At 40.1% G+C, this 20,793-nt stretch overlaps 1 protein-coding gene across 4 annotated transcripts in view; it reads left to right on the top strand.

Moving 5' to 3' along the window:
- Nucleotides 1–20,167, top strand: part of PIAS1 (protein inhibitor of activated STAT 1) — a 55,802-nt gene extending 35,635 nt beyond the window's left edge. For 3 of the 4 annotated variants that reach the window (XM_083849705.1, XM_083849707.1, XM_083849706.1), the window contains exons 5-14: nucleotides 105–195; nucleotides 843–977; nucleotides 3,872–3,977; nucleotides 5,479–5,552; nucleotides 10,821–10,981; nucleotides 12,559–12,689; nucleotides 13,005–13,182; nucleotides 14,092–14,234; nucleotides 14,558–14,595; nucleotides 16,089–20,167. In XM_083849705.1, the coding sequence (XP_083705831.1) occupies nucleotides 105–195; nucleotides 843–977; nucleotides 3,872–3,977; nucleotides 5,479–5,552; nucleotides 10,821–10,981; nucleotides 12,559–12,689; nucleotides 13,005–13,182; nucleotides 14,092–14,234; nucleotides 14,558–14,595; nucleotides 16,089–16,385 (1,354 nt within the window). In that variant the 3' untranslated portion in view covers nucleotides 16,386–20,167. The remainder of the gene's footprint in view (nucleotides 1–104; nucleotides 196–842; nucleotides 978–3,871; nucleotides 3,978–5,478; nucleotides 5,553–10,820; nucleotides 10,982–12,558; nucleotides 12,690–13,004; nucleotides 13,183–14,091; nucleotides 14,235–14,557; nucleotides 14,596–16,088) is intronic. The other variant, XM_083849708.1, reaches the window with a different exon arrangement.
- The last annotated feature ends 626 nt before the right edge of the window (nucleotides 20,168–20,793 follow it).

Raw genomic sequence — 20,793 nt, 5'->3', positions numbered from 1 at the left:
CATGTTTTCGCAACACAGTGCGAGGAAAAAAATGTTCATTCTAGCAGGTGGTGGTCTTTAAATTACTTTAGAAATGAATGGTGATGGAAGCTCTTTGCTTTTAGGTTTTGTTTATCAGAAACCAGTTGTCCACAAGAAGATCATTTCCCACCCAATCTGTGTGTGAAAGTAAATGGGAAACCATGCAGCCTTCCAGTAAGTAAGATGTTATTTTGACATACATAATTGGATAGCATTGGTAAGAGCTGTCTGTCAGGAGTTTGCCTGAGAATTTATCCTAACCTTTGTTTTCACGTTTTGGAGCATTTGAATGAAGATGGATAGATGAATGAAAAAGGTAATTAAGTAAATTGTTTCTCAGGAGACCAGCCAGTAGATCAAGAAGATTAATACTCTGAAAGCATGACAGTAAATTTTTGTTTGACAAGCATCCACTGAGTCTGGCTAAAATTGGACTATTTTGGAGGTTGCGTGTGCTGGGAACAGAGCATCAGTGACCAGCAGGACTAAAGAGGCTTGTAGTCCTGGGGCAAAGCACGGGGTTGCGTTGAGCAATGTTAGCTAGGCAGGTTGAATAAGAGCACCGAGAGACAGCAAAGCTGCCTTTTAATACTCCAGCGGGCAGGGTTAGGGTTTGGAAAGTGTGAGGCTTAGTGTAAAGAAGGAGGACTTGTGAAATATCTCGTGTTTTGCTGTCTGGTAGGTGTGTTCTTAAACTGAAGAGGGAGCCTGGTTCAGGTGGGATGCAGCAGATACTGCTGTAGGGTTAGGGGGAGAGGGGAGGGAGAAGGCAGAAGCACCCTTTCTTATTTTGCTGAAATAAAAAGTACTTTGTTTCCTAGGGCTATCTTCCACCAACCAAAAATGGTGTTGAACCAAAGCGACCTAGCAGACCAATCAACATTACCTCACTCGTCAGATTATCGACGACGGTACCAAACACAATCGTTGTTTCGTGGACTGCAGAAATTGGAAGAGTAAGTAACTTTGCTTGGTACATGATGCTGTCTAAAGCTTACTAATTTCTGCTCTGGCATCTGTTTGAAAGATTTGAAAGATAAGCAAGTTTAATTGTGCAGAAAATACTTCATGGTTGAACAGTAGGATGTTCCTCCTTTTGGTTGTATTTCTCTGTTACTTTATCGAGGCACATAGGACATGCTCCCTTAGATCAGCGGTCCTCAAATTTCTTGACAGTGCGAGCTCTCCTTCGCCCCCCGCCCACCTGCCTCTGTGGCTTGGTGAGGGCACAGGTAACAAGTTCAAGAAACAAAACTTCTTTTTGTCCTAACTTCAGGCATGAAGCAATTCCCGACTTGGGGACTTGACAAAAATCAACTTCAATAAGTCAGTCCTTGAATCAGCGCATTGCTTGCGCTGATGACAAAATGCTGGATATGCAAAAATGCTGGATACGCACTGTGGCATCTATATGTGCTTGAAAAATTCTGGCTGTACAATTGCAGCCATGCTGTTTTTTGAAGTCCCGAGAATTGTCCCAAGATGGAACTTTGTCCAAGAACTTGTCTGCGTGTAAAGCCCAGGATTCCTGAACCAGTGTGGAAAAATGCTCACAGCCCAACCATGCACAATAGGCAGCCGTAAAACATCCCGGTGGTATTTCACTCCCTCTGTGTCACGATGGATTTCTTGTGGAGCGTAAAACAGCCTCCAGTTACATCTCAGAATAAATAATGGCAGAATGATTTTTTTCCAAAGTTGTCATTTATCTAATGAGAACCGCAGGTATCAGAAATAATGACTTAAAAATATACCTCTTTTGGTTTGTTGCAGAAGTATCTGCACACAAATTGATGAATCTGATTGCTGCTTTCAGTAAAGAGCTGTGCTTTTTCTTAAGAAAAACACAAATTTAAGGAAAAGAAACGTCAAGTCTGCATGGACTCCAAGCTGTTCCCGTGTGAACTAGCTCTTTTCTCAGCTTTCATAGATATTTCAGCTATAAAGGAATATAATGGCTAACTTCTAACTCACAATATGAAATCAAAGATGGGCAAATTCTTTGTGTACTTGATGAGAATTATGTGCTGGTCAGAACTTTCCCCCTCATAGGATCTAATGCTTCCTAATGTGATTGTTTGAGGCCCTGACAGTTAAATGTGGGGAATTTTAGTTTTAGATGTGCCTGTGTGGAACAAAATTTGAATTCCCCTCCTCCCCTTCCCTTAAGAGTCAGTTGCATGTCTCAACTAGTGTACTCTACCTTTCCTGAAGTCATAATTGTGATTTTTACACAATCTGTTTCAGGAGCCTTCTGTACAAGATGCCTTGGGCAAGTTCCTAGCTTTGTAGATTCAAGCTGTCTGTAAATAATTTCACAATGTTAATTAGCTTTTTTCTAACTTCTATACTAATTGAGGCATTAAACAAACAAGTTAAAGCAGTAGTGGTTTTTAACGATGTGAGAGGCATTCGTTGCAAGAATAAAATATTTAAAATGTGTTTCTGATGCTATTTCCATTTGTGTAATTTTATACTAAGATGTATGACTGAAATCCCGTCTTCAGATTCTGGTGGCATCCTAAATGGTGGTAGATGTCACAACTGTATGGATTTTTTTGGATTTGTTTTGTTAGTGGAACCCTACGTGACAGTTATTGGGGGGGGGGTGAGGGAACAGCCCTTTCATTTTTCAATTTAAAAGTATATGAATGCAGCTACAGGGTTGGAGAACATGCTTTTTATCAAAAAGTAAGTGTGAGCATGTGAATTCTGTCCTTTTTTTTTTCTAGGGTGTGGGGGTGGTAGTGATGTCGCTGTTGAATGCATAGTACAATATTGCATTTTTAGAAAGAGGGTCTTACCTGCTGTTAGTAGCTTGCAAGAAAAATAAAAGCTTCAGAAGCCTTAGGTGGTGGTCTAAGGTCCCTTAGGGATGCCAGCAGGGAGCACCGTGCCGCTCCTGCCTGCCCTGTCCCTCTAGCGAAGGGGGAGCTGGCGGGGAGGTGTTTGCCGTGCAGCTGCCCTGCTTGCAAGCCAAGTCGCCTTCTGGAGTGGCAGAAGCGAAGATCTCCGGCGCTTTGCTGACACCAGTAAGGAACATTTGTGTGGTCTGGTGTGCTGGCTCGGAGGGGGAAGTACCCAAACCCCTGCCAAAGGGGAAGGGCAGACGGTGGGGAGCGGCAATTTCCTGCCCCCCCTGGCTGGATCCCGAGAGTATGCCTTGGCCCCCTGGAACTCCTGAGCCCTTGCTGCCTTACTGCAGCTGAGCTTCGGCAGTGAAGTAGTCGTAGCATAAGTAGCCGTAGCATTTCACAGACAGTAAGTGCAGGAAGATAGGAAAGGAAGGTTGAATAGTGCTTCCAGACCGAGTAGGGGATGCTCCAGATGATGCATCTCAGTTATTACTTTTGGAGAGACACAACTGTTGTTTTTTTCCTATTTTGAAAAAGAAATAAGCTTTTATTTTTAAAAAGAAAAAAAGTTTTGATCATATTTGGTCTGACAGCTTCCCTTGGATGTGTTGCACAGCTGTAGCACCTAACATAATTTATGTGAAATTACCCTTTTAAAATGGGCTGTAGGCTACATGCCCTGATTTAGATGCAAGACTTATAGAAGAGCCCTAAGTGCTCTTTTGATAGCTGAAGGAATAGCTTGTATTGCAGCTAAATCTAATCTCAGTGAAGCCCGAAGTCACTCTTGTTACATCTCTAAAACTGCAGCCCTGTGAGCTTCCTGCAGCACCATGGGTTTTGTTTAGCTTGAAAACTGCCTTCTGACGTTCTCTAGCTGCTTTAGAATTGCAGGGCCCTGTCATCGTGTAACAAAGTGCATAAACATTGCATGAGATGCAAGCTATCTCTTGATTAAAACAGTTTTTACTTTGATTTTTTGTTCTGTTTTCCAGAACTATTCCATGGCAGTCTATCTTGTAAAGCAGCTATCCTCTACGGTGTTACTGCAGAGGTTGCGAGCAAAAGGAATACGGAACCCCGATCATTCTCGAGCACTAAGTATGTCTGATGTACTTCTCGTTTAAAAAGGAAAAATAGCTTTTGTAAACGGAGATTTGAAATAGAAATAGAAATACTAACGGAGGTTTGGACTTCCTACAATTCTCTGAGTTTCGAGAATCTGATAGTGGTGTTCTTTGTATTCAGTTCCAATTCAAAGACTCAGAGGCTTTTGTTTGTACTAGGAGCCAGTCCAGGAACCCTGTTGACACTGTGTAGGGAAAAATGCAAGAGAATCTCTTTCACTTCAGTCGTGCTGGCTTTGTTTCTTCAGAATACAACAACTGTATTTACATAGTTAACTGGTAATTCAGTACCTCGAGCAAGCTGAACTAAATGGCAAATACTGAGCCTTGATGCCGAAGGGCTGGGGGAAGGTCGTCGTCAACATGATTTCTGTTCCTTTGGCACAGTACTGTTGGAGTGGGCTCCTGGAGATGAGATAGAGTCTGGCACAGTACTCCCTCCACTCCCCTCCTTCCAAATTTAGCGTGAGGTTTGCTGCTTTGTTGTTTTCTCTGACAAGTACACAGTGGTATAATAAAAATGCAAACAGAATCTGCTACACACCTTTTTTTCCAAGGGAAGGGATGAAAAGACCAACACCTTCCAGCAGCTGTTGATCAGACTCGTTCATGCCCTGTTGGGAGATGCTCAGATAATGTGCGCTGTGCACAGCACAAGGCCTTCCACAGGAGGGAAGAAATTAGCCCGCCAGTAAATGCAGTGCTACAAAGCCAGCAGTATATAGCACTGGGCGTTAGCTTGTGCTAATCCAGTATGATGCACAAAAATCCAGAGTTTTTCCAGGTGGCTCCTGCTTTTTGTCTACAAGGGGACAATGGGTGTAGGTACGGTTCATAGAGCAGGAAGAATGTGGAACCGTGACTTGTTCATTTAAACAAAAGCTGCTTATAAAACACTCCTTATAGATAAAAATAGAGGCTGGGTAGAGATGAAAGACTTCTGTAGTGTTAGTATTTCACTGCAGTTATTTAAAACAAATTTTGTCAGGGTACTTCTGTAACTTTCTGTTTCTCAATTTGCTCTTCAGTCTTGAATCACAGGATTGCTTGATGAGTATTTCAGAGGTTTACACAGGCTTGTCCACGTTAGAATTACCAATGTTTTTTTTTAATGCTCTTGAAGTTAGCAGTAGTGTTAATGTTGCTCATCTTGTTGATGGATTTTAAGTAACTTCCAGCTCTATGTTTGTGTATATATGGAAAGACACATCTCTGTATAAATATTTTTTTTCTAGGGATCTTGGTTTAAGATGAACTTTTCCTGCTTTTAGCTTAAATTATCATTCATGATCTTTCCAGACAGTAAAGATTACTTAAGTTACATATTCATTGTGCAGGTTTGAAACAGTAGTTACTGCTGTTTGCTTCCAGTAGATATGGCAAATTGCTTAGCACAGAGTTTTAAATTTGTTTTATTTGTCATCTTTTTTTTTAATCCACTATAAAGTTAACTCTTTTTTTCTTCCAAATAACAGTTAAAGAGAAACTGACTGCAGATCCTGACAGCGAAATAGCAACAACAAGCTTAAGAGTTTCTCTTCTTTGTCCAGTAAGTGTTTTTAATACCTTCAGAACTGGTTCTGATTAAAAGGAAAAAAGTAGCTGTTCACAGACAAGTGTTTGGTAGAGGTTAGCTTGCACACTAACTTTGTGGGGATGGGATTCTGTACTGAACTTAAGCATGTGATTTGGCCCTGACCAGATGAGCATTCCCTGTACTTGAAAATGCTATTCAAAATTACATGTAAGCATACATTTAACTCTATCACTAGATCATGTGAGTGTGCAGCTTGGGTCCTTGGTGCTTGGTTGTGATAAAACCACTCAGCGGTAAGGTAGGTCAATCTGTCTGTTAAAAACAGCTCTTCGCTCTTCAGATGGCGTCTGCAGCCAGAGTTGAGCATCTATTAGCTGAAGTTGATTATATGCATGTGTACACTTAGAATATTTCATGATCTTAGGTGAAAAATGAAGCAGTGTTCTAGAGGATGTTCAAACAAAATTTGTCCCAGCTTTGAAGTGGGAGCGTCTAATTCCAGTGAATGTGGAAGTGGCAGGCTTAATGTTTCTTGACCTGTTAATTGTTTAACCAAATACACGCAGGGATAAGCAGTAGTTCATACCTGGGTTTGTTATCGTTGGCTGAACTGCACAATACTAATGTTATGTGCACTTTCTTTTAAGCTTTGGGTCATGGTGCTATTCTTGTTTTAAACATCACGCACCTTCAGAATACTGAATTGTTCTCTGTGTTGATTGACACCTTGTCTTTATTGCAGTATAACTTTTTAACCTCTCGTCAAGATTAAGGATGCATCTGTTTCCTGGTTTGGCTCAATCCACTCAAGCTTGACACAAAATTCTCAGTTCTGAAATCTAAAGAAAGTTGACTTAATTTATTCTTAGAAAAATTATTTTTCAAGTTACTAAATACCTGCTTACACTCTAACAATGTAAAGATAAACTTTTTACGAAGCAAACCTTTTATATCTAAAGGCACATTTAACACAGTGGTTACTTTTTATTCAAAAAAAAAAAGTAGATTATTGTACATCTTTGTGTGGTATTTGCACAATCGTCAGTCTTAAGACTTACCATCAATGTTAATATGGAGAACTGCAAGTAATATGTTTACTTACAAAGGTGTTCTGTCTTTCTACAAGATTTAGGAGTTGCCTTTAAGATAAAATCCTGATCTGTAAACTTATAACCTCATAACTTGAAATCTTAGAAACAGATGACCCTATGAAGCACATCGAAACTGCTGCAGATGTGGAACGCTGAAGTGTTTCAGGTCCACACCTGGTAGTCAGTTTTGCTGAGTCGCTTTAGTTGAATTTTTATTTTGCAGTCAGTACTTAGTTATTCTAGGAAATATCACAATGATAACCCTGCTGCTTTTTACGTCATTCTTCAGGCATGCTGTTTTGACCACTTTATTAGTTTCGAATACAGACAAAAGTAATGATCAATTAGTAGGAATTAAATGACTCTAAGAGTTCAGAAGTACCTACGTATGAACTCGTTATCCTAATCTTCATGCATCTTCTGGAATATTTTTTTTTTGTTTCAGCCACACTTGGTGTGTCAAAACTTCCACTTCATGCAGTCAGGTTTCTGTTCTGTCTTAATTTTCTGACTGACTTCAGTTTGCCCTAATTGTGTCCGTTCGATTTCTAGATGCGTCTTTCTTCTTGCTGACTGTGATTCAGATCAGTTAATATTAAAGCAGGAAGATACAAGATTAGGTATTTGTAAACTTGCAATCCTAAAAACGAACGTGTCAGATTCTACTCTTCTTTATCAGTTTTGTCAGGGATGAAAACAAAATGCTAATCAACCATTAGGCTGTAGCTTATCAGAAGTCCTGCCTTCTTCAGTATTTCCTCTTTAAAATGTAGTTCTTATCTGATAGCCGTACAAGACGGTCTGTGGCAACATATTTGTCTCTGTCATTTTAATACTGTTTACAAAACGTGCGTGCTTGATTTTTTTCCAGCACGTTCCGAATTCTGTGCTGTTTGATCTCACTGTAGCTCTTGGAATAATCCATCACTGCAAAAGCTCTTTGGGACAGAGCCTGGGCCTTTCAAACTGTCCTGTGAATAGAAGGATTGCTAGCAGGATTCAGACTGTCCTCAGGTCTGAATGCGATTTTGTTATAAGCTCCATATTTTCACCTGCTGACTTGTAATCACTTAGCGCAGGCAGAAATTTTGTCTGTATTTTGTGCTCGCTTTCTAATGCTCGAATGGAAAGCGTATGCCTTGAAAGTATGCATTGAATATGTGTTAGTCTCCAACAGCAGAACCAAAACCTAAAAATCTAATGCATCTTCGGGTCTGTTGATGTGAAGATGCCGTTCCTCGTATCTCATTCATTATGGGTGTGATTCTGTCCTGTTATGTACACGCGTGTACTAGCAAAATAAGTGGAATTGGATATCTGGATAAGTGGGGGTGGCAGATTTAGATTTTATAACCTTTATTTTGCCCTAAGAAAAAGCACAGGGCGAGACAGCTTCCTGCGAATGTGTTTTGGATTGCTGCTGAGCTTTTTTTAGCACAGAGGCCTGCTCTCCCTCAGAGACCATGTAGCACAGAGAAAAAGCTGCCCTTAACTGCTGGCTGAATCTAAAATTCAGCAGGCAACTAGGCTGGAATGAATCTGCATTTCAGGAAGGCACTTGGATTCATGTTCCCCCCCTTCCCCCCGGAATAAAAATAAATAAATCCTGAGGCTCTGCAGCAGGACCAAATATTTAGCTGAACAAAAATTCCAAATCTAGCATTTTACTGTAGGTTTTGCAGCGTTGTTTACAAATCCTTAACTCCTGTTCTGGGTGCATTTTTTAACATGAAGAGATAGCAATGTTTTGCAAGCTAGTAAAAAAAAAAAATAATAATGCAGTGTTTCTTTGGCTGATGGGAGGCAGGGATCAAACAATAACAGTATTGGGAAAGAGTTTTTCAAAACTTGGGATGCATCCTTTCTTTTATGACCTTTTTTTTTTGTCAGTTCTGACACAGCTTGGCCAGTGTGGCAGAGCTGATCCGGGATGTTCGGTGCCAAAAATGGGGAAAGGAGGCATCGCTTGTTAACGCTGTGTGCGCTGTTCCTACCCGCGCGCGTACAGCTTCTGTCAAAGCCAACTGCTGCGTGGAAGTTACAGGCACAGTTCTTGTACCAAAAGGTTGTGATTTTTTTTTTCTGGTTTAAATCAGCCTTTTTTTTTTATTTACTTAGGAGTATTTGTTCTCCCTGCAGCACGGGTTTTTGACCTGTTTGTTTTTGTTTTGCATCGCATAGAAGCATCCAAGTTTTATCTCCGCTACCCTTACTCGTGCTCCTTGCCGAGCTAGGAGACTCTTTTTGTGCCCGGAAGACAAATGAGCCATTGACCTGCCATCTGGGAGATGAGAATCCGTAACAGACATGGATCAGGGGGCCTTGCTTTGTTGGGGGTTGATTATGTGATGGAAATAATGTGCTTGGTCATGGATTTGGGGGGAGGGGGTGCCAACCACATGGCACATCCAGCACCTCCTGCTGCCTGAGCTCTCCAGCACCATTACTGCAGACTCCCCAGGGAGTTCTCTGCTCCCCTCCCATCTGGTGGCAAGTTTTGTGACAGTGACTGAAAGCCAGGGGGGAAGAAAAATAAGCGAGATCTTGTAACTGAGCTGAATTTGCTGAGAACAGGGTGGAGGGATTTCTGCTTACAGGAGATGCAAAAAAAAAAAAAAGTGCATCATGGAGGAAGTAGTGGGCTGTGAGGAGAGCCTTTGTTCTTGATATTGTTTTTAGTTTTTTGATATTCTGAGATTGAGTGCCATCCTGTGGCATCCGTCTTGTATTGCTCGTAATCAGTATGCATGACCACATTGCTTGCTTAAGCCAAACCAAAAACACTTCCTCCTTCTAGCTACTGCTGGAACTGGCTGAAGGTTTTCAAATCAAGTAATCGTGTATTTTGGTCAATTATATATAACTTCAAAATCCTTGGTATAAATAATTCTTAATAAATCATTTTTGGTTTTGTTTTTGTTTTTCCCCCACAGAGGGAAAAGTCCTGTTTAGATGTTTCTACTTCTTAGTTTCGGTGAGGTCAGTTAAAGCCCTTCCTAAACTGCAGCCTAAGCACTTCACGAGCAAACAGCTGCTTGTTTTTTGAGGACAAGAAAAAACTTTTTTTAAAAAAAAAAACAAAACTGATTAATGAGAGAGGGCTTTCACTGCCTAATCAGTTTTGCATTCGTTGTAATCATATGTCAGTGTTTGATGGTTTGGGTTGTCATTGATCTATCTAATCCAAGTCGAGATATTCCTGGTCTTAAATTTAGTCTGGACACCTCCTGTGTGTAGCGCTTGTGTTTGTCTGCTCTGCGTAAGCACCCAGCTGGGCTTTCTGTAGTAAGCTTGGCGAAGCTCTGCTGGCCTGCAGACCCCTGCTGCCCTCCTGGTCTTCTACAAACATGAAGGAAGGGTGCTCCCCATCTGAAAGCTTATTTTGGAACTTGTTTTCTCCTGTGTCACCTTCCACTAACATTTGCAGACACTTTATAAAGTTGAAAAGATACGATGTGTGATAGGGGATAGTCAACTGTTTTTTTCTGATGTAAAATACATCAAAATTTCAGGGTAACTCAAGTGTATGCATAGCAGTGGTGTTTATCACAGGGGAAGATGTATAAAATAGCTTCTTAAGAGTTAACAGGTGTGACTTATTTCAAGAGTAGTCACTTTCTGACAGTTCCTTGGAGAAGATAGTGAAAATAGCAGAGAAAAGCATCAGGAAATGAGCTGTAACACTGCAAATGCATTTCTGTATGCTTGCTTCTGAGTGTAAAGTTGAATAGTTATAGTAGTGCCCTGATGGATAGAATGTGGACAGCAGTTTGAATACACTCTGTCAATTGTCAGCTGTGAGTGAATAGGCGAGGACTGACCCACGTTCCCAAATTTTAAAACCCTAATGATCGTGGAGAACTATTTTCTTGTGGTTTGTCCGGGACACTGGTATGCTACAGGTGGTTGGTGGGCTCTGCATGTTGATGAGGGGACTATAGAGGATGTAGTCCTCAGTTTCCTTGATCAAATGTAGTTGAAAAATTGATTTTTAGTAACATTTGTGTTGACGATCAAACCTACAAGTGAGGAAGGAGTAATGTATTACGGCACGTGTTTTAAGTGAAACTTAAATTTGTGAGAGTTCTTAGTCAAGTAGAATTCATCCTGTCCCTGTATCTTTTCAGACAGAAGACTGCTTGTTAACTTAATGACAAAGTGATTCAATCTTGTTTTTTTTCTCTTAAAGCTTGGCAAAATGCGGCTAACTATACCATGTAGGGCCTTGACTTGTTCGCACCTGCAATGTTTTGATGCCACTCTGTATATTCAAATGAACGAAAAGAAACCAACTTGGGTTTGCCCTGTCTGTGACAAGAAGGCTCCCTATGAACATCTCATTATTGATGGGTAAGTACAGCTTAAACCAAAACAAAGGGTATAATTTACACGTTGTGTTCCTGCATTTGTGCAGTACAGAATGCATTGCTCTGCAGTCTTGGTTATCTGGCTATGAGCTGTTTTACGCTACCTCGTCTTTTAATTTCCCTGCTGTTAAGAACTACTAACGAGTTGCATCTTCGTTCAGTATTCTGGAAGGGTTGTGGTGATCAGACTGTTACAAGTAATAGTAACGAAAGATGTTCTTTTTAGTCCCAGGTAGATCTTTTTTGAGCTATTGTGCCTAAAGGACGGTTATTCTTTTTAATATTCCGTATTTCTGGATTTTTGGGTGAAAACAGCACATTCCATTTTTTTCTTTTTTTAAATGGGGCAACTGCACAGATCTGACAATTGATAAGACATTCATGTTAGATCAAATTGATACTGCCACCTTGCCCCCAGGATGTACATACGATTTCACACTTGAGGGGTTGCTATATAGAGAAAGTGACAGAGATTGATTCCCTGGTACTGGCTACCTGCAGAACACTAGGAATGCAAGTATTGGTCTTCATGAGGAAATGCTAGATACAAATTCCTGAGTTTGCAGTTTGATTCCTTAGACAGGAGCCTTCTTTCCACAGTGTGATAAAGGAGGAGAACAAGTAGAGTTTCTTGGAGAACTATCTATGAATGTTTTATGGAGAAGGAAAAAAACGGAAAACCACCTGCCAGCCTTTTTGGAGACACTTAAGGCTTCCACAGGCTGCTTTAGATTCAGGGAGCCCTGGACTTACATGTCCTCTGCTTTGGATCGAGGAACTGTGGGGTTCCTTCTTCTAGCTTTACAGCCTATACCAATAAGGGCTAACAGTAAACAATTAAAACAGTGTATCATCCTTATTTCTTCTCGTGTTGCCCAGTGTGGATGGTGAAGTTTAGGTGACATAGCAGCAGCATCCCAGAGAGAAAGTTCTTTCTAGAAAATCTTTTAATCTGGGAAAAAGCAAACTTTCTCACTAATTAAAGCAACACTCTTTGCTAGGCAAGAACCACATGAATAGTGTTGGTCAAAAGCTGGAATTCCCTCTGGGAGTGATGTTGTGCCAGGATCCTAGACGTTTTAGGAGGCACAGCTAGGAGAAGAGTCTGAGTTTAGATTCCCATGCTCAGACTTTGTTAGGAAGTTTTCACTTAAAAAGGAAAAATAGGAAATAACTAGCCTTGAAATATTCAGCTGTAGGATTGCTTTAATTACTTCCTCAGTTAAATATTGTTGAATATAAATAGGAGTAACTAAGATTTTTTTCCTTCTTCTTTCGTTTTGGGAAATGGAGGGTTCTGTGTTGTGAGATCTGGAGGATCCTACACCTGTCTCTTAATTGAATGTGCAGATTTGTATTTTAAATTTATTTTTTTTTTATTTTTCAATAATTCCTTTTCCTCAAGGAATCAGATGAGGGAAGGTTAGAACAACAAAAGTTCTGAAGTCTTTTTTCAAAAATTATTCAAACTTATGCTAATAATAAAGATACTGAATTTACTGAATTAGAGATGAGCTAAGCTCTTTCTGAGGACTAATATTAAAAGTTTTTGATCGACAGGTTGTTCATGGAAATCCTGAAGTATTGTACAGACTGTGATGAAATTCAGTTTAAGGAGGATGGATCGTGGGCTCCTATGAGATCGAAGAAGGAGGTGCAGGAAGTAACTACATCTTACAATGGAGTTGATGGTAAGTCATGTTTTGGGACATACGGACTGAATGTCATTCTGTTGAACTGCGCAGTTGCTGGTATTCCTTTAACTTTGATACAAGGTGCTTATTTTTGTATGTTGTAGCTTTTCATAAACATTTGTGGGAAAGATTACTTGAATATACCTGTTTAGGGCTGATGTTATTTTAAGGTATAAGCAATATTACATAATATTGTTGTCTTCTATTCCAAGTTGTAAGCTTTGTGTATGAGAGCATATAATAATTGTGATGTTATGATGATTGTAGGGTTGTTGTAAGCTAAAGCTTATATCGTTGATTGACTTTGTGTAGGATGCATAAGCTCTTCCTTGGAACATCAGGTGTCTTCTCACCAACAATCAAATAAAAATAAGAAAGTAGAAGTGATCGATTTAACCATTGATAGCTCATCAGATGAAGAAGAGGAAGAACCATCTGCGAAGAGAAGCTGTCCTTCCATATCTCCAGCATCACCGTTGAATAATAAGGGGTGAGAATTAAGTATGCAGACCAATGCAGAGAGAACATATTCACCATGGAAATACTGATGAATTCCAAGAGAAATTGTATCTAGAAAGTTCCATATTCAGATTATATCCTAAGTTAGAAGTTCATAGCAAAGGAATTCAGTCTCTCCTCGGAAAGCCTGAAAGGATTGCAATACAAGAATGTTACATGTGTTGTGCATAACAGAAGGTATCATACATATAATATTACATATATAAGGGATATACAGCACAAAAAGTTAAATATATACAAATTTCTATAGTTGTGCAAAAGTAACTGAGTTGTTAGGTGTGTAACAATACAGGTTTTTAATTGCATTTGTGAAAATGAGTATAAAACCATGCAAGAGGTGGCTTAGAAGTATGTTTTTGTGGGTTTGAAAGTGGTTTTGTTCTATGGAGAAAAAAAAGCAGCACATTTGGAGAGAGCACTGAGAAACGACCTTGGGTGTGGTATGGGAGTGTGCAGGTTTTGCCAGTGATTACTACCAGTAGCATAGTGATAAAGAATGCTGGAATAACCTGATTGTACCTAAGTAGCCAAGCTGTTAATAGCACCCTGTTTAGACAAACATGTAGGGATGAAAACTGAGGCTGAATCTAAGGGATTGTGCAGACTCATTGAGGTGCTGGAGCACTGGAGATTGTGCAAGACTCATTGAGGTGCTGGAGCAGCATCTCGTTACTTTCTAGTGAAGCTTTGAGATTTAGTAGGGGAGTTGTTGCGCATCTCTCACAATGTTCATTATGTGTATTGAGAAGTTGACTTTGTGTTAAATTTGAGAATAGGTACAGCCTGCATGGGACAGCAATAGAAATTTTCAAATGCTGCACTTTTAGCCTTAAAGTCAAGACTACCTTTTACACTCATAACAATCCCGTGTTTCTTCCAGCATTTTAAACTTACCACATCAAGCATCTCCTGTGTCAAGAACACCAAGCCTTCCAGCTGTTGACACCAGTTACATCAATACATCGCTTATCCAAGACTACAGGCATCCATTCCATATGACACCTATGCCTTATGACTTGCAAGGTAAGCTGATTGCTCACAGCTGTAAATACAGCTCTCTAAGCAATACTATTGCAAAAGGATTTAAACAGTCATTTTACAATCCAGTACTACAAAATACTATTTTACACCCACAGAAGATGAAATGATATTTTAAAAGAAAGTAAGTTCAGGTTAGTGTCTCAAGGTTTTAAAAGCCTGACTTCAGACTCTCTTCATTACCAGAGGTTGCAAGAAGTGTCACCAGTTTTATGCTGATTAAATTTATTTCATTTGAAAATAGGGTGGAAAAAAATGAGAGGTGCTTGTTTTGAGAAGCTGAACTTTTTTTCTTTGGCTCTTTACAGGTTTAGATTTCTTCCCTTTCCTGTCAGGAGACAATCAGGTAAGTTGAGGAGAATCAAGTCATACGGCAGATTTCTTTTCTGACTTTTCTGAGAAGGGCTTGCTGGCATGAGTGTATAGGTGAGGAAGGAGCAGACTTATGATGCAGGTGTGAGTGCAGGCAGGCTGCAGCTTTCTCATATACAGAGAAACTGTAAGCAAACATAAGCATTGCCACCCTATGGGTGTAGGATAAGGCATAAAACAGATGAACACTTGACTTCTCAAGGGTTTTAAGCTAGTCATCTGCAGCTGGGCCTTCAGCCATGGCTGAGGATCGTTCTACAATACACCAGCCACCTCCTGAGTTTTTCAGACCTTACATCTGGCCTTTTGGTGCTTGACTATGCTGGGCCCCACCACTGGGACTCTTGACAGTCCTCCACACAATTCTGAGAGTCAGGGCAGCTCTGTTTTTTCTGAGGTCATTTGCCTGTTCACACTGCCATTTTTTTGTAAGTGCTTACTGAAACAGGCTAGATTGGTGCTGTCTCCTCCAGTTTTGGGTACTAAACGGATCATTCTCAAAGGGAGTGTGGGTTGGCAAGCTCTCTCCTTTGGTTGCTTTTCTCCTGTGCCTTCAAGAAGAGAGGGGGCCTGGGGTAGTTCACCTTCCATTTTGTCCCTTCGTGCCTGTTTTGCAATCCCAGGTAGGAGAATTCTATTAAATGTAGAAGGGATACTTCCATAACGTAACTAATTAGGACCAGAGCCTGTGTAGTAGAACTTAAATTCAGAAAAGCTATCTTGATATTCAGTAAAAACACAAACATGAGAATTACTCTGAAATGTGTACTCCAGAAGTCTGGCATAACTATACCAGTGCACGAGTGTCAGGGAACAAGGCTGAATAGCCTGCTTGATGTTCCATCATAGTGGGGAGAAATATCAAAGGCAAAATTACCTTACAGGTAGATTGCATTTAAAATCCGATTCTTGATAGCTGAAGTTCTTGTGTTTTGGGGGCTGCCTATCAAATAGTTTAACTTCAGACAGCCCTTGCTGCCTTCTAATGGGGCTAAACGTGCTATTTCTAAATGTATTTTTCACAGAAGTATGCTTTCCTCCACCAGCAGTGATTAGCACACAGTTTCACCAGCTGTGCTTGGTGACTTCTGAGTGGAGGAGAGGGATGGCAAAATGATTCTTTGAATTTTGGGGATTTTTTCCAACAAGGAATTTTATGAAGAGGTAAAAGAGTGCTGCTGCTTACAACTTCTGTTTTGGTGTCTTACAATACTGTTACCTTTCTAGTGATTATTCTTACTAATGCCAGTATTTCCAATTTCTTTTGGCTTCAGAAATCAGGGGCTACAGAGGTGTAAAAGTTCACTGCGTCGGCCCACTTACCTTACAGAAAGGTTGAGTAGACGAGCTGGTGTGAAATCCAGAAGCTGTCAGAGCTATAGCTTACAAGTATATTCTCTTGTGCTGGTCTGAATCAAAACTGTGGTGTCTGAAATGTAACTTGAAAATGTTGTTTTTCCCCCCCAGCATTACAACACATCCCTTCTTGCTGCTGCAGCTGCGGCAGTTTCCGCATCAGATGATCAAGAACTCTTACACTCTCGTTTTTTCCCATATACTTCATCTCAGATGTTTCTCGATCAGCTAAATGCAGGAGGAAGCAGTTCTCTGCCAGCCACAAATGGTAGCAATAGTGGCAGTAACAGCAGTCTTGTTTCCTCCAACAGCCTGCGAGAGAGTCATGGTCATCCAGTTGCAAGTAGGAGCAGCACGGACACGGCGTCTATCTTTGGTATCATACCAGACATTATTTCATTGGACTGATTTTTGGAGCAAATGAACTTGTTAGAGGAAGTCTTTGTGCTTGATTTTACTTTATGTTAGAAACATAGACAAGTTTTTTTCCTTTTTTAGGGAAAAAAATTTACATGTACAGAGAACAAAACTATATTTTCAGTTTTACTTTTGTATATAAACCTAAAATGGCCTCACTGGTAAAAATAACAAAAAAAAAAACAAAAACAAAAACAAAAAAACAAAAACAAGGAACTTCAGTTCAATTTTATGGATGCTGAAGATTTTACACCTGTGCATTTGTCATGTGAGTTACTTTTTTTTTCCCCTTAGTTTGGACACAAATGGCATTATGTTTCTTCACAGTAACATAAATGGGAAAGGAACTGAACTTTTGAAGTTCAAACTTGTAGGAGGATTTTTTTTTTTTGCCTCTTAGAGACATTTATATATGGTGGTGGAATCTAATTCCCCCATCTCATTTTTAGTGCAGATTTTATTATGCTTGAAGTGGAATAAACCCTACCCAGACTGTTCCATACCATTCCCTCTGTTTGCAGGACATAGCCTTTCAGGACTGTGTTTTGTCACTTCTGCTTCTATGTGACCCTCTGTTCAGATGACATTTTTTTGGAACTCCGTGCTTTAATCAAGCATGTTGCAAGCTCATTAGTGCACCAATTATTCTTGAGGGCCAGACTCAATAAAATTCTAGGCTGAGAAATTATTTGGCTGTGCTTACGTGGGACAAGACAGAATTTTTTATAGAATCTAGCCCCGAATAAAAGCATTGACATATTTGACTGTAGGTTTTTGTTTCTAATAACTTACTATGAAATCCTTTTAAAATAACTTAAAATTCTAATCGAAATATTAAGCATGTGTCAGTTTTAACTTCGTGGAACTGCTTGTGCTTTAAAGTTAGCCATGCGTGTATAAGTGGCCTACTGAACCGAGGCCTATCTCGTTCTGTCTGGGAAAACCTACTTTTAGCTGCCGTAGATCAAATTTCTGCTTAGAAGTGAACTTTTCAACAAAAGGAAGAAAATACAAATACCAATGCACTATTGCATGGTTTGTGCAGCTGGTAATGGTTCTGGTACACTGTCTCTTGATTTCACATTCATCAAAATTACGTTGATATTAAATGTTCAATGCGAGTCTGTTAAACCAAAAACCAATCCCAAATGCCCTACCCTGCACTTAACTGAATCTCTACCTATTGAAGTCTCTTAGGGTAGTGGGTTTCATATTCAGTTTTCTCTTTTTGGACTTGCAATTACTGAATTCCCAGTTTTTCAGTATGTTTATGTTGAACTTTTGAGCCACACTTACTTCCTGGTTTCTTTTCTGTTTTTTTTTTAGGTTGTGCATGACATAGGAAAATCTTTTTTTAAGAACTGGTGGATCATTTGGGCTGATCCATTCTTGTTACAGAGAGAAATGTGTAAATAGCTGGAATGCAGTTTTTCAGGAGATTCTTTAAAGTAAGAGTGGGGGGAGGGAAGGAGGTGATTCTCTTGCGTCCCAAAGTCCACGTCAGAGAGAGTAAATATTTCCTCTGGTGTGAAAAATATTTTTTTAACTGGTTGAAAGTGCAGGTAACAAGTTTATCAGGAAAGAGAGTAAGGAATACTAAAAATAGCAGATTGTCTGAATTTTTAATGTCCAAAGCTGTTGATTGCAGCTAGTTGCTTTGAGCATTGACAAGGGCCACCTTTTGCCTATGAAGTTGTCTCAAAATCTTGCATTACTTAAAAAAGAAAAAAAAAAGAAAAAAAAAGAAAAAAAAAAGAAAAAAAACTTTAATCCAAGTAGCATTAGGTATTGCTGTATGATCAGTTGTATGGTTATTTGAAAGGTTCACATGATTATGTGGCATCAAAATTGTTTTTAGTGTTTTTACAGCATCCCTCTGCCACTAAATAGTTGACTTGAATTTTGAAAACAAATGTTTGTGTTTATATGTATATGTGTGTGTATATATGTATTTATAGATCTGTGTGTGTGAGTTAAAAGTGAGTTAAATAGTTTTTCCCATGCATGTGTATTTCATACATATCTGGCTGATATATATATATATATATTTCACCATACACCAGTTTTATAATTTATTAAATGTCAGTTAAAAAATAAATAAAAGGATAGAAAATGGGAAATACTTATTTTTTAAACTCAGTCTGATTTTGAAGTGATTAAACCTACATTAGGAATATGTCTCATACATTTTAGTCATGAATACTAACCCGGTAACTTCAGAGCATATGCTTTGCTGTGATACCTCTTGTAAATCTGGGGTAACTCTGGTCCTTCCCGACTGCCATCCGTGTAGCTGGGAGCGTGCGTGTCCCCAGCTGCTGGAGCACCTAAGAGAAATTCTGGAGAGCTTTTGCCGATGATTGCACAACGTTTCCATTGACTGTATTGTTCGAGGTGAGCTGAAAATCAGCTTGCGTCAGTTCTGACGATGGTATTAAAATCTTGTTAATTCACATATAAAATTAATGGTGGCAAGTGTATGGCAACACAGAATCTGGCACCTTTATGCGTGTGTTAGTTTTTGGAAAGTGAGGTCAACTGATGATGTCTTCCGCTTCCTCACAAGTTCCCCCGAAGGGAAGGAAGGCCGCTCAGTTCTCTGCTAACTCATTTCCTAACCTCATTGCTCTACAAAGAAGGGGGAGAAGTGTTCTCAAGGCCTCCTTTGTGGTATTAATCCCATATGCTTTGTGAGTTTTCCTATTTCACGCTAGGGTGTTCTTTATAGTTGATAATTCTCTGTGCCTCTGACCACAGTTAACATTACTTGGTAGAAGTCTCAGTCTGAGTTCTCGAAGTTCCCTGCAAATGTATCTCCAGAAGTTAATCCCCGTTAGTTTGCAGTAACTGAAGGTGCAGTAAGGTGACCCAGCACGTGCCTGGCTTGCGGTACTGCTCGCTTCGCTGTCGCTTCCAAAGCTTCTGTAATCCTTGGACCGGTGGCTTCGTGTCCTCAATTCTTCCCTGGAGGGGTTTGGGGTGTGCACGTCTGCGTGATGTGTGTAGGTACATATACGCATGGCGTGGGGAAATGCTGCTCTTCGAAGAGCAGGGTGGAAGCAGCTTTGAATCACTCTCGTGGGCGTTACTGGTGCATCTTTTGAAAGAAGAACATACGGAACGTACCGAACTATAACCTAGAGCGTGTGTTAAAAGCACCGTGGTCCTTCCACAGTTACAGGCGAGATAGCGATTCCAGGCTTGCCCATCCCTCTCCGTGGCAAGGATTCAGTAAGCCTTCCAAGGACGGGCTGGCTGATAGGTTTGCCTTGGACTGTCCTGGAGCTAAGGACTGGGAGGGGAGAACGAGTCGGAAGTTAATTCTTTGCTGCAGTTCAACATTTCAGGGTTTTAAGCACACTTTAAATATTTTCAGAAAGGATTTTTTTCGTCAGTGTAACTGTTTTTTCTTTTTTTTTTTTTTTAAACAGAGCTTAGATTTCTAACAAGGGAAAATTGCTGGTGGTCCCCAAAAGTGCTGCTGTTAATTGTTTTAATTAACAAAGGGAAAAATGTATATAAGCAGAATATTAAAATTACCATTAATTCCATGAATTTAAATCTGTCATTCATTGCCTTAAAACTTTCTCTTAGTTTCCATACGGCATGCCAAACCAGTAAATGGCTTTTAAAAATGTATAGTAGACCAATGTCAGTTTGTATAAAAGTACCAAGTGAAAATATTTATTATATGCATTGGAAAAAATGGTTTACCTATTGAATGTTACCTGTTTATGTAGAAATCTTTAGATGTAATAAAAAGCATTCAGCTATGTTGTGTTTACTAAAAAAAAAAAAGGGGGGGGGGTTTGCAGGGTGCTTTCTGTGAACTCAGAGTTGCAGAGGACCCTCTTGAGCAGGAATGCTTTGCTTGGAAATGTTTTGTGGCATGGAGTGGTTCAGGCTTGACTCTCCAAGCTCTGACAATGCTGCTTTGTTTTGTGAGTACGTGTGAAGTGCGGTTCCCTTTTGTTAGCTTTTCTGCTTTTATTTGGGTAGCGTTCACCCAGCCAGAGAGGGCAGTACCAGCCTGCTATGATACAGGTGTGTTCTGGGGTGATCCCAAGTGATGCTGAGCTGATCAGTCCCCGCGACATCCGAGCATTTATTTTGTCTGCAGCTGAACAGATTTGTTAATCAGCTGTTCTGGTCAGTAGGGGAGAAATTAAGCGCGGTGTTGGATCTTTTCTAATTTGGCTATTGATGCATATTGGAAACACGCTTCTGAATGAACTCCTTGTTTCATGAAATAATTGCACTCACGCAAAGCGAGTGAGGGTCTTGCTCCCTTGCCCTGGTACGAAGCACCGAAGCTCTGGAGCAGCTCCGGCGGGCGGGAGGCTGCAGCCTGCGGGCGGCCTCGGGGTGCCCAGAGGCCCTGCACCAAGGTAGGTGAGGT

The sequence above is a fragment of the Anser anser genome, assembly GCF_964211835.1.
Source record: "Anser anser genome assembly, chromosome: 10".
Classification (NCBI taxonomy): domain Eukaryota; kingdom Metazoa; phylum Chordata; class Aves; order Anseriformes; family Anatidae; genus Anser; species Anser anser.
Note: the sequence above shows the minus strand (reverse complement) of the source record. Positions and strands in the feature narration are given on the sequence as shown.